The sequence below is a fragment of the Pyxicephalus adspersus genome, chromosome 11, assembly GCF_032062135.1.
Source record: "Pyxicephalus adspersus chromosome 11, UCB_Pads_2.0, whole genome shotgun sequence".
NCBI lineage: Eukaryota > Metazoa > Chordata > Amphibia > Anura > Pyxicephalidae > Pyxicephalus > Pyxicephalus adspersus.
This window is the reverse complement of record NC_092868.1, coordinates 60,007,517-60,021,460: the sequence shown is the minus strand read 5'-3', so window position 1 is coordinate 60,021,460 and position 13,944 is coordinate 60,007,517. Positions and strand designations below refer to the sequence as shown.

Here is a 13,944-nt window from a genome sequence, read left to right as displayed (position 1 = left end):
ATCTTCAACTCCAGCAAAAAAGCTGCATGGAGTCAGAATGATAGTGACACTTTGCAATGGTAAAGTGACCAATTCTCTGCAAAGGGCAATAGCATAAACCCCTTTTTTCTTGTCGCCTCTTGTTCCTTAGCAGGTGAAATTCAACATTGGGGAGTGGTGACATCACTTCCTCTGCCAGTGGTTGGGTGCTGGGCATCAAACAGCAGGTCCCCATATTTAGATGTGTCGGGTATTCCTGCGTTTTTTGGAGGGAAGGATGCCCTTTGCAACAACACTGCATAAGTAAGGTGCCAGAGTCTTTGTTTTAAATGTATCCAGGAACAAACTTGTAGCATATTTTACCCTACTAGTAGATGTGGTGGCTGCATTAGTTTTCATGTTTAAGGCTTTAGTTCCCTTTATTTTCTTTTGGTTATCCTGCCAGTGACATGCTCCCTGTCCCAATGCTTTATTACTGCAGCTTATATGTGAAGGAGGAGCAGTGTTGTCACCCAAAGACGGTATGCCAGTCATAAACATTTATAGGGTTACATGGCACACGAAGTGATAACAGACATGAGGGTATGACAAATTACCAGAATTTTGCAAAAGTAAATTAAGTAAACATAGGAAGGAAACTTGGGAAAGTTCCTGTAATATATGTTTAATCTATTCCTGTAACTGTATGAAAATCCTTCTGTCACAGATAACCAGATCATTATTTTTATATTATCTACCCTGATCAGTGCTCAGGATTAATCCCATAATACAGTGTGCTTGTTAAACCGGGGCACAGTGTTCCTGGTTGGCACAGCCATCATTTGCTGCAGGGGGAATTCTGCAGTTGTTGTAGCTGCACAGCGGCCCCTGGGAACCGTCCTTTCTACAGAGATAAAAGGAGCCGCCATGTCCATCTCCGCACATGAAATACAATAATCTGCCGCCATTCCTCTTCCAGCTTTACTACCGGGCACAGAGCACATAGTGGGCGAAACATAGTGTGCCAGCTGTAATATTAATTACAATCACAACCTCTGACATTCTTCAAAAGAGGAATTAGAATAAATTTCAACCAGTTCTCTCTGCAATATTCTCCTGTTTATAACAGTGCTTGAAATGTAACATATAAATCATTCAAACCATGTTCTATTATTCCCTAATAATTCATATTAGTTGACAGTTCCCTGTGCTTGTCACTGGGAAACAAACTTTTATAGCATCACATAGAATAAAAGATCCAGTGTCATCGATATATAATTCCCAAACCAGAAAACCAAAAACACTCTTTGTGTTTGTTCTAGTAGCAAACTGGTATACATTTGTTTTTTTGCTAAGAGACAAAGATATATTGGCAGGTAAGTGTTACATTTTTTAAAAATAGATAACTAGGAATTTTTTGTCTACCCTAATAAAAGAATGGTTAAGACAAGGAGCAGATAGTTTAAAGAATGTGAGTATAGAAAGAAGAGTAAAGAATGATCACCGAGACATCTTCCCTTTCTCTATTGACCGGCGTGAATTGGCATTAGCCTTGTCTCAGATCCCAATGCCACAGACAGAAAAATGCTTCACCAATTTATAGCACTTTCTTTTCTAAATTGAATGGGGTGAATTTAAATATCAGTGACAGCACAGTAAATATGTGTTTGTTAAATTAACTCTGCTGAACAAGTAGTTCTCTTAGTGCTCATTGATACAGTATTGTATAACCCAAGGACCACAAAAAGGCATAAATCAGCAACATTTGGTTTGTCAAGTTCTGTACAGCCAACTTTAGGCTGGGGATAGGCAGCGAGACAGCAGGCAGTGAGATATCGGATCATACCAGCTGCTGCTTTATCCTGCCGTGATCCCATTTACAACATTAACGGGTCTTAGTATACAACGGGTCTTAGTATATAGACGTACACATAAATATTGTCTCCTTTCCTTTTCTCCATCACTACCCACCTGAGCAGAAGGTTTTGCATCAGACTAAAAAATCCCTGTTTGGAATTCCTTGTTATGGACCCCATGCAAATAACTGAATACCCCAGTTTGTTATACATATAAGGTGGTTTTAGTTTTATGGATTGCAATGGCTTAATGGGTTGATTGGACCCCAGCCTTACATATTAGATTAGATTTATATTGCTCTATATATAACTTATCATCATAGTGAGTGAAAGGACACATTTTCACCCCAATATCCTCTGCAAAGTGTGAACCCGATAGCGGTCAAATCAAAAGTTTATAATTTTGCCTAAAATATCTGTGTCTCCATAAAGAAGAGTATCTGTCACCTGCCCAATGTTATTAAATTGTGGTAGCAACAAAGTTACCTTGGCAAATAAAAAACAAAATAGTATATTCATTTATAACTTAGTGCCCCCACCAACTGCATACACACATACAAGTGCAAAGTTAGGACACACATGTATGTAAATGATGATTGCACAGCACATTAAAACGTGAATACCCAATTCATGGTTATTTCTAATCTGATTAGCTATAAGAATTGTGAAGGCAATGAAAGCAATATCAATTTGGCTGAAATAGGTTTCGCTGCCTGAAGAATTTATCTTTATTTCGGGCAAATCCTGATCTTAAATTTTATTGTATCGCTTAGTAAAAAACATAAATTCAGTAAATAGTTGTGCAAATGTCATTTCACATTAAAAATTCCAGCTACCAGTTTCTTTCATTGGAGTCTTTGCTTTTAGGAAAATATTTTATGGTTTGGGGATTTTTGGTAAAAAGTGAGATTTTTAGCGTGAACCCTGATAGCAAATTTAAATAACACTTATGTAATTCGGACAAATATATATAATACAATCAATTTATTCAATATATTCAGGGTAAATTGGAGAAAAAATGTTAGTAAAAATGTTTGTAATCATACAAGTTAAGCATTCTAAAAGTTCTGAACATTTTTTTGTCATGGTATTGTCGATATTTTTTTTTTTAAATATTGGGAAATTCTTTTTTAGTTGGGTCTTTATTAAATTCATCCTCTTATTAAAAATCCTGGGAAAAAAAGGTGAAACTTATTTTGGAAAGCAGATAACTAAGCTCAGTCCACATACCCAAAACACAAAATGTGATCTGATCAATGGCCAGGAGGGAGTTAATTATTGTGAAGATTAACATAGATGTGATCAGAATGTTTTTCCCATCCCAATAATGTAAATTGATAATTACAGTAATTAGGGTTGTGTGCCAGGTACATCGGCTTTTTAATAATTATTGTCTATTATAATTTATATGAAATTACCTCTGATCTCCACATATAGTTGATTTATTGCTTGTACATTGAAAATCTCTATTAGTTAAACTTTAAATGTATTTAAAAAAAAAAAAGGAAATATTTTTATCACAGCTATAAAAATATCTGTCCTTTCTATATAGTGTAAAAGGAAGGTATTAAACACATCATTAGATACACCGATATGGATAGATGTATTTCCTCAGTGCTCTTAGCGGTTTGGTTGGAGTTTCACTTTAATGTTTATAGTACAATGAGTTTGTATTATGTATGGTAATATTAGCAGTTCTGTGTAACGTGTGCTACATAGTGAAATCAATGTATGTTGTTAGTGTAAATCTGTGTACAATGTGTAAAACGAAGATGATGAAATCCTATCTACCATATACTGACCATCCTACCCCCAGAAGATATGTAAGTATTCCTTAATTCCACTTCATTATCTGTATATAGATGTGCTGACACTCACACCTGCTCCTCTATCTACAGCATTGCCGCAGTCATGCAAATCCCCAATTAGCATTTCTCTGTATGTCATAGTGGACATCATTATAGGTGCCCATCACCCAGACTGACAACACACATTGCCTATGTGGGGGTCACTTGTTAGCACTTTAGTCTGGGTATACAATTAGAGAATGTGCCTGTCACCTGATTTGCTGACACCGATGAGATTCGGTTTCGGTAGTCCAGGACGTACAGTGCCAAATACACTAAAAATATATTAGTACATTATAGAAAGGTGAAGTTTTGTGGTCATTTTCCTGAGATTTCCGGTCACAAGGTCAGTGTGTTCTGTTATGTGATCATTGGGATGTTTCTGGAATAGTCTAACCCTACATATCTATTCACTAACCCCGATGTAAGAATCTTAGCAGCTCAGCAAATTAGTAGAGAAATATCAAATATACCAAGGTCTGTACACTGGGGGCGAGTAGTGAAGTGTGATCGATACTGAACAATATCATAAGTGTGTAAATTCTAGCTATAAAGTAGTTTCCTTTTCTGTCACATTGTAATGCAAGTAAGGAATCATTGGGAGGAGATATTTGTACATAACTTACACATAGGGGTCTATTTATAAAGCAGTGATTCATTGAAACAGTCCCTGGTCAAGAACCAATACTGCATAAACATGTGGACCTGGAAGATTCTCCACCAGAGAATGTTTCTCTGAATGTCAGATTCACTTTTTTAAAAGATACCTAATAATTTTAAGACATTTTGTAAATATATATAAAAGGGTAAAAATGCTGATTGTATGGGGTCATTATACAAATGTTAGTGTGATTTGGTAAATATAGTAAAGCTTTATTTACTTTAAATACCCAATTGTGTGCAAGGGAGCTGAAATGGCAAAAAATAAGGAATTTTGCTAGCAAATGGGTAGTTGAAGATTTTTCTGAAGGATGAATAATCCATTCTGTATGTTGAACATCACTCTCGGGGATTCTAATTTGCTCAAAAAATAAGTTAACTAGGGCATTTAAAATATATAAACTCCCACTTACAGATGTTTGGGGGCATAGGCAGTATAGGAATGGCACTATAAGGCAGGTTGGGTGCCCAACCAGAGCCAAGAAGGAGATACAGTGAGGGTTGGTTTACATCTCCTAATGGCACATTCACTCTGCGGGGAGGGATTGCTGGCGGAAATGCTGCAGGGAGCTCTGCAACTGCAATAGCAAGTAAAATAAGCGTCTTTATCCTGGCCCCATCATATTATTATGTTGGCTCACTTCTGTCCAGGCTGATCCCCCTCAATCCAAGGCATCAGTGTCGAACATTGGATATCTTTTCCAATATGTGGGGTGTGTGGATGCATGAGGAAGAGAACTTATTGGCTTGGGTGGGGGCTCCAAATTGGTCTGGTCATGTCATATCCTCCCTCAGGATCACACACCAGAAGTTATACTCATTTACAATGTCTGAATTACTAAACAAGTATTAGAAAAATAAATGTTTGAATATTCAGTCCGGTTATCCAATCATGTAAAAAGTGATTTCCTGTTTGTGTATTTTATATGCAGATAATTGTGTAGTCAGAGTCAACAGAAATGCATATTTCATGTGATTGGATGACTATAGTGAATATTCACACAATTAATGTAGTGAAGATTCTCTACTCCTTTAGTAAATCATTCTCATTCAATTTGTCTTTCGGTTCTTGTAACAAAATCAAGAGTGGGGGGTAATAAATGAATACAAAGTTAATTGCCAAAGAGGAAAATCTAGAAATGAATAAATATTCTGTATAAGCTTTATTCTGTCATTTCTGGGCCCGATGTTCTGGTCATTCCATAAAAGGGAGAGAAAGACCAAATCACAAAGCTCGGCGTACTCAGTTTGCTGTGTGATATGTTCATTCAGCTGGTTTTATTTTATCCATTACTGTGAAATCTATAGGGAATCAATTTGTAAGAAATATATTTATCACTCGCTTATCAATTTTATTGTAGAAGAAAGGAATCATGTAAGAAATAGCAGTATCAGTTTATGGAGCAGAATGAATATCCTAATAATTTCATGTAGATCTAAAATTATGAGGCAAGCAAATCTTCTGACCACTCAAATCTGTTTAAATATTACATTTTTGCCGAGGAACAATCTACTTTGCCTACAACCTCATTAGTGGCCCCCCAGAGGCATTTTGTTGTTTGTAAAACATGAAATCTTAATAATTTTCAAACGTAAAAAATACATCCAAATTAGTACGATGACAAAAACTTGTATAAGAAAAAGACCACAATGCTTCATTAAATTCATGTGAAAATAAAGGAAAATGTATCTTTCTATGTACATGGCATTATCACATTGCAGCATAAATCATTATTTTACCATGTTTTAATAAAAAGTGTCATTTTAGAGGAAGCATTATGGAATCTTGTGAATTACCTGGCTTTACAAAGCCACTATATAACATGCATTATCCATATCAATCTGTCATGTGACAGAAATCCAGTTATATATACAAAATTATAAATGTAAATAATATTATTTACACACAATTTATTATCTGTTAGATAGCAAATTACTGGATTGAGAAATTGATCTGCTCAGTCTGGTTTAATATAACATTTAAATAAAAAATCCTTGTGAATGATCTTTGGGTAAATGTTTCTCGCTGTTGGGCCAGTTAGATAAACCTAATGGTCTAAGACATTATTCATAATCATGTGTATAGCCATCATTATAATTGTATAGGTATGTATCACTGACATATTACACAGTCCATAGTTATGTCACAAACCATGGCTCACTGTATAATGTCCATATTAAAGTCATATGTCCCTAAGGCTAGGCTGACTTGTGTTTGGGGTTATTTGACAATCCTCCTACCCTTATTACCCTAAAGATAAGCACGTAGTCAAACATAGCTTACCCAGGATTTATTGCTGTCACCAAAAAGAATGAGAACAATAAAATATAATCTGAGGCCCAGCACTATGGGAATCCACTGAACCTACCAGTATGTTTTGGGGATGTGAGAGAAACATGGAAAGAACATAACTCCATGCAGATCTTGTCCTGGCCAAGGTATGAACCTAAGACCCCAATGCCTGGTGCTATCTGCCATGCCACCCTGGCACATGTTCACATTACTATCCAGTGTAATATAACTGTTCTATCTCAGTACTTCTTAGAATATCCTGGACCCTGGTAAACAAAAACCTGAAAACCATTTAATACAGCAAAAGGCAAAATTTGTTATCCTTAAATACAGTCTCCTTATAATGACAGGTCAGTTCTGTAGCGCAGCTGGTGTCATTTTAGTATAGGCTGTGTACCCTGATATACAAGTTATCATTTATATCTTGTCTGTGTGTTCTTTACAATAAATGGCTATATTACAAAATAAATCATATAGTAATATCCTTTGTAATATATATTTCTAAGTGTGCCAGATTTATGGTGTCATTTATTGGAAGTTATCATTTAACTCTTGTAAATAATTATAAAATAACCTGAATCTACCGGTCTGTAGGATTGGGTCAGAGTAATTTTATTGGAGTATTCCATATTGATACGTCCCTCATTTTTAGGTTTGCACATTTTCCCCAACTATATTTCCTAATAGAAGTGTTACCAATGAAAAGTATCGACAATATCCACAATGATCACTTGGTCTTGTGAGATACAAGGGACAAGGACATTTTCTTTGTGTCGTTTTTCAATACTGATCTATCATGTTTAAGTATATTTTATTAATCATATAGACTTATGCTAGCCATGCATCATGTGATATTTTCAGTAGGTTAGATGATTATTTAAAAAATGTAAAATTAATGAACAAACAATTATATAAGTGCTTTTCTATCAGTCTTTTTCTATCAATTTTTGAACCACTTATATGCATTAAAACAACGTCAATCGAATGGTTTTGAGCAAGTTGTATGAATGACCTAACAATAAATATTATTATTATTAATATTATTAATAAACAGGATTTATGTAGCGCCAACATATTACGCAGCGCTGTACATTAAATAGGGATTGACAGACTAATACAGACAGTGATACAGGAGGAGAGGGCCCTGCCCTGAAGAGCTTACAATCTAGTAGGTGGGGGAAGTAATTTAGCACAGCTGGCAATGGGGTTGTTTCTGTTATATACCTAATAATTGTATTAGGGGCTTACAATAAGTAACACTGGATTTTGTTTTTTACAGCCACAATAATTAGGATATTTAACTTTTGACTCAATGGATGTCCAAATGTTCAGGTGAATAACTGTCTGATGTTCCCTGAGATTCGAGCAATAAGGAATCCTGCAGTATTAACAGCAAATATTTCTGTTTGTGACTACTGATCATCCCTCATCAACATCCCTCAATGACAACCGTCTTCCCTGTGGGAATTAATGGTGGCCTAGTTTGATGAGCAAAGAAGATGGCAGATCCTTTACTGTGTGTGGTTATACGTCTTCTCATGTATGAATGTCCTTATCATAAGGTTATAGTTTAGTGTTGACCTGATCATGTTTAAGGAAATATAAAGAAGCAATGGCCTCTATAGGGGTCATTATTTGTATCTGCTATTTGGGAAGGGGGGGGGGGGGGTTGTTACCAGTGAAACACATTAATTTGTAATAAAGATAGCAGGTATTGTTTTAGCCTTATAAAGCTTATAAACAGACATTAAACGTTCCCTGTGTCCTCCCAGGGGGTAAGAACACTGAGAATATTTGTAAATTACCAAAACATAAAATCCCCCTGCCCTCTACGTGACACAAATTAAAGGGCTTGGAGGGAGTGCAGTGCGGGACAAATCTCCACGGACGGCGAGTTCCTTACAGACACTAAAAAGGGGCCGATCAGCAGCTGCCACTGACGGGGTTCTCATGTTTGTATATGCTGTGTTATAGGACCTCATCCGTTGTAATGCGCACAGTATGTTACTTTATTAATCATTCCGTTAAATCAATGCTGTGAGATGAATCCATGATCATTTATATCCTGGAGCAGTAAAGAAATAATTCCTAATGTAAAGCAGAATATATAAAATATAAAATATTTACATATACATTTCACTGCCTAATATTCTTTAAGATTTAGAATTTGGTTTGGGAACAGAAAATTGTGACAGGGAACATTCCTCAACTTTGGATCTCCTGGATTCATATTTACTAATAACAAATGTATTTTTTTAATAATATATTAGTAATGCTTGTATTATTTTTTATTTAAGGGTTGAACACTAATTACTATTCTGACATAATTTACTAATGAACCCTTTTATTTAGGGTGATGTGGATTTGTTCCAGCTCTTTCTGTTGTATGTTAGATTTATTCCATATTGAACACGTTTTATCATTTACATTATGAATGTATGTTATTTTTATTTTATATTGTGAACCTTATTTGAGTAAATGACCACAGTAGCTGACAATTTATAGAAGCAGAGAAGTCTTCTACTTCCTCTGGTTTACTGATGATAATGTTTGAGTAACACTCATACTTGTAATGTATTATTACATTCTCACAATATTTATTAATGTGTTTTAACATTACCAATCAGTGTTCTCAGTGTCCTAATATTTATTTTTTTAAATACAGGGATTGCCAAGGAAAGCATTAGAAGAAGACATTTTCATTATCAGCATATGACGTCCGTATGTGCAAATAGCAAGGTAATCATTTTTTCTAAATTTGGGATTATGCATTTTGTACACATGCTTTAAGATTATTAACACACAATTGCATTAAAGATCCAAGAAGTGCTAAATGTCAGAGAATTTTACAAAATTAGTTACAGGGCGTATTTATAAAAGTAAAACAATTACTAAGAAGCATTACAGATTATTTATACAAGTGGCTTAGGTTTTGGGTCTTTTTACCTATTTATTGGTTGGATATTTGTTATTTCTGTCATTAAATTCTTTTTTCTGCTGTCTTGGTGGAGCTGGAATTATTTTGTGCATGAAATAGGAAAGCGATGGTGATGCACACAGAAAAAAAAGAAAAATTATTAAATGCTAGTTCTTCCCTGTTAATTATAAATCAAATTTAGTCGATTTGTTTGGATCTAATTAAATAATTTTCTAACTATAAATCTGCATGATAACAATTTATAAAAAAAAATGATTGTCTCTTATATAGTACGGAAATACCATATAGACCTGAATTAGAAAGATTTTACCTTTGTTACAGTTCTGTGATTTAAAAACATTTTGGTTTATTTTCCTTATAATAGAGTTTGCATATGTTTATTATTTTGGCAAACAAACACATATTAATGTTTGTATAACTCATTATATTGCAGTACAAATATATTTCCTGTGTACACTGCAGCTAAGTATTTTCCTTCCTTATTTGAATTAAATCTGTCATAAGATCCATTTGTGCTGCCATTGTTGTGCCTTATGTTTTAAAGTTTTGAAATGTCAGAAATCGGCCTGTTGGCTGCAGAAAGTTCACCGCAAAATACGGCGCTACAAAAATAATTTTCAATATAGTAACTGCTGCAGAGAAACTATTCACTCTAACGTTATTTGGACAAACAACGTTTTATGTCCTGGTCTCATTAGTAAGAACTGTAAATGATTTTGTTTAATATAAATGATTTATAAATTTATATTAGATGTAATAGGTTATTATTAATGAATAATAGATTTATAAATAATTTGCCATAAGCTATTTTTCAATTCCTAATACGATGTTGGTGATAGGAGAAGTCAATGCTATACAGATGACATTAGTACTTGTTGTGTAAAACCCAGCGATTCTATAGAAGATAAAACATGTTAAATAAATCTTTGTCTTTGCTCTTTTTACATATCAGTGCTGATTTTATATTGCAGAAATTTTGCAGCTGAATACACTCTGTATTTATCGTAATATCAATATATTTATTAATACAAGAGAAGATGTTGATGCAGTTTTCAGTGTTTGATATAAATATCTTTATCAATTTTATTGAATTGTTTTTATCAGTAAGATCACCTATTTTAATAAGCTGCTTAGTGAGACAAGATGTTGATGCAGTTTTCAGTGCAGTTTTATACTTTTTTTCTACTTTTAGTTTTGCTTTTTTGGTTCTATTATGTTAGCAAATATTAATTTCCTTATGTCTGTCCGTCATTTTTGTGTTTAGTTTTAGCAAGAAAATGATGAAAATGCTGAATGATTCCCTAAAACAATTGTTTTCTGTCAGTCCAGTAGCTTGTTTCTGCTGCTGTGGTGTTGGTGTAACCCTGTGGCAGATCTCTGTCAGCTGGGCATTTAATGACAATAAAACTGTCCAGTATGGTGAACTTCTAGTCCATGCCAACCATTCATTGCTTTGACAGGCTGCATTGTGAAAATACACAAATGTTTCCCCGCACAAAAGCCTGATTGTGCACTGATGGTTTTTACTGTCCAAAAGTCTCTTTTCATTCAACAAGCCTCATAAATTGCTCAGCCCATAAATATGTTTCTGCAGTCCATATCCTCTGCCTGACCTCTCTCAGCTAGTTCTGCAGGGAAATCGAGTGTAAGCTGTGAGGCAGAAATGAGCAGATTCTGGAAGCAAATTAATGCAAAGACAAAGCACTAATGCTGCTGAAATGTAGATCATATACAGCATACACACAGTCCTGCAGGCAAAGCTCATGGTAGCATTTTGTTTCATTCGTTCTATGAGGACTTTTTATAACTTTTAGGCATAATAACAATATTTTTTTACAATAATTTTTTTCTGGAATAAAAGTTTTCATGTAGAAGTAAAAACAATAAATGATCAAGTATCTGAATTAAAAGTTCTTACATCTCTGAGGAATTATTGTGTGGGAGGTATATTTGTTTTTTTGTGAATTGACAAAGTTGTCACCCACAAAACAGATGTTTTTCCTTGGTTTTCTTAATAGATGAACTATGTTAGAAATTCCCAAGTTGTTATGTGAATACCGAAAATATTCCCCACAAAGAAAAATGAAAGTAAATTTGAAATATTTCATTTTAGCAGAAAACTTTCACTAAATTACACATATCCCTGCAGAAAGCAGAACCCCCACCGGTCCAATGAAGAACCCATCAGTAATGTGACAAGAAAACTGTCAGCTCAGATAGTAACAATGTGCAATGTAAGCTGACTTATACAATTGAGAACACACAATATATATAGTCAGTATGCTGTCTTTTGATACACAAATATCCAGAGAAAACTGCATTACAAACACAAGTATTAGAAAGGCATTGTAGCCTTCAGCAATGTATAAATTCAAATAAATTACAATTGTTTCAGGATACATAATATTATACACATTTCATATTAATATTTCTAAAAGTATTGGCTGTTTTCTGTATACATACATATGCATCAGCCAAATTCAAGGTGTACTTCCGCTTTTTAAATTGGATGGCAATTAAAATGTTTTTGAAAAAATTACAGCACAATTAAAATGTGGTATTTATTATCATTAGTGGTTAGGTTGTTGTCGGTGTGGACTATTACCTGACATACACTAGTAAGCTGAAGATTTAATAATGGGAGAAAATAATGACTATTGTGTTCTATATCTTTGTCAAGTTTCTTTGTTGCTCCACAATGTGATTGCTGGGGTCCTGTATAGTATATGGCCTGTTCAATTTTTTACCACAAAGTTAAACAACACCTCACGCAGTCTAAAAAGAATAATCTGATTTTTGCACCCCCAGATAACGTGTGATGTATATAACACAAACATGCAAAGAGCCAGTGCAGAGCAGGGACCATAGGGACTGACACCCCAAAGAAAGTTAAATGTATATAATATTCCACTAAACATCCATAAGACCCCCTCCAGCAGATAAAATACACAAAGACTTGGACTAAAGTTATCCAGCAGATAATAATATAACACATAAGTCTGTTGCAGCCTTCTCTTATCCCTCAGTAAAGCTTAAAAATCATTTTTATTGATTTCTACAATTATCTTTCCCAGCTGTGGGGGAAGTAATAGTATTTTGGACAGACCAAAGCTGTAATATTGCTCTATGCCTCTCTATGTAGTACACATGTGTGTGCAGATCATAATAGGTATACATCAACCAAAGTGATGACATTGATTATGGCATGACCTGTAACATGGTACAGCAATAGATCACATAAACATATTAGTTGGCCTATGGGGCCCTCCTCTGGGTTTCCTCCGGGTACTCCGGTTTCCTCCCACATCCCAAAAACATGGAGTTTGGTTAATTGGATTCCTCCAAAGTGACCTTAGACTGTAATAATGACATATGACTATGGTAGGGACATTAGATTGTGAGCCCCTTTGATGGACAGGTAGTGCCACGACTATGGACTTTGTACAGCGCTGCATAATATGATGGCGCTATATAAATACTGTGTAATAATAATAATAATAGTACAATATTGTCTCTGTAAAGTATGTGCTCTGTAAATAGGAGCATGTGTACAGGTATATTTTCACCCTTTATCTCCCTATATAATTCACCTCTGTGTAATATACTGACAGGGAGCAGGAAGGTGGAAACAGATCCAAGCAGGCAGATTGAGATTGCAGCGTCTGTAGCCAATGGCTATGCAGATACCATCTCCTGTGTGTAAGTAGTTTAGCAGGCACTCACCGGGGCACGAATGCAAGGGTTTGGGTCGAACCAGCAGGGAAGGACACACGGAATACAGTGACAGCTTCTCAAAGTAATCGCACGTCTCCTTGGATAGAATCTCATCTATCATAAAAGATTTGTATCGCCGCCTGGCAGCCTTGATTTGTCCTGGGGAGGAGAGCCTGAGCTCGGCCTGGCAGTGCATGGTGGGGGTTCCGGGTGACACTGTGCTGTCCTCTCTGTACCTCTCTATATAAACTTCATAGCAATTCCCTTTTTAGGAGTCTCCAGCTGTCAATCAGAGTGCTGTGTGCTCTCTCTGGGATCACATTGTGTGAATGTAGGGAGGGGGCTGTCTCATCACCTCTGTGCCTGCCTACTACACACCTCTATCTGCATTCCCTACTCTCTCATTCCCGTATCTGCCATAGCCTGAGCTCTCTCTTCACTCTGCAGCTCTCACAGTCTGTCTCTTCTCTCTCTCTGCACCTCTCACAGTCTGACTCTTCTCTTTCTCTGCACCTCTCACAGTCTGTCTCTTTCCTCACTCTCTGCAGCTCTCACAATCTACACTCTCTGCAGCTCTCAGAGTCTGCCTCTTCTCTCTCTCTTTCTGCACCTCTCACAGTCTCTCTTCTCTCTCTCTCTCTCTCTCTCTCTCTCTCTGCAGCTCTAAAAGTCTGTCTC

At 35.6% G+C, this 13,944-nt stretch overlaps 1 protein-coding gene across 1 annotated transcript in view; it reads right to left on the bottom strand.

Annotated features, from left to right (window-relative positions):
* The window catches only part of BARX2 (BARX homeobox 2), a 28,981-nt gene extending 15,456 nt beyond the window's left edge, over positions 1 to 13,525 (bottom strand). Inside the window, exon 1 of the mRNA XM_072425777.1 lies at positions 13,276 to 13,525. Coding sequence (XP_072281878.1) covers positions 13,276 to 13,462 — 187 coding nt within the window. The 5' untranslated portion in view covers positions 13,463 to 13,525. The remainder of the gene's footprint in view (positions 1 to 13,275) is intronic.
* Positions 13,526 to 13,944: the final 419 nt, after the last annotated feature.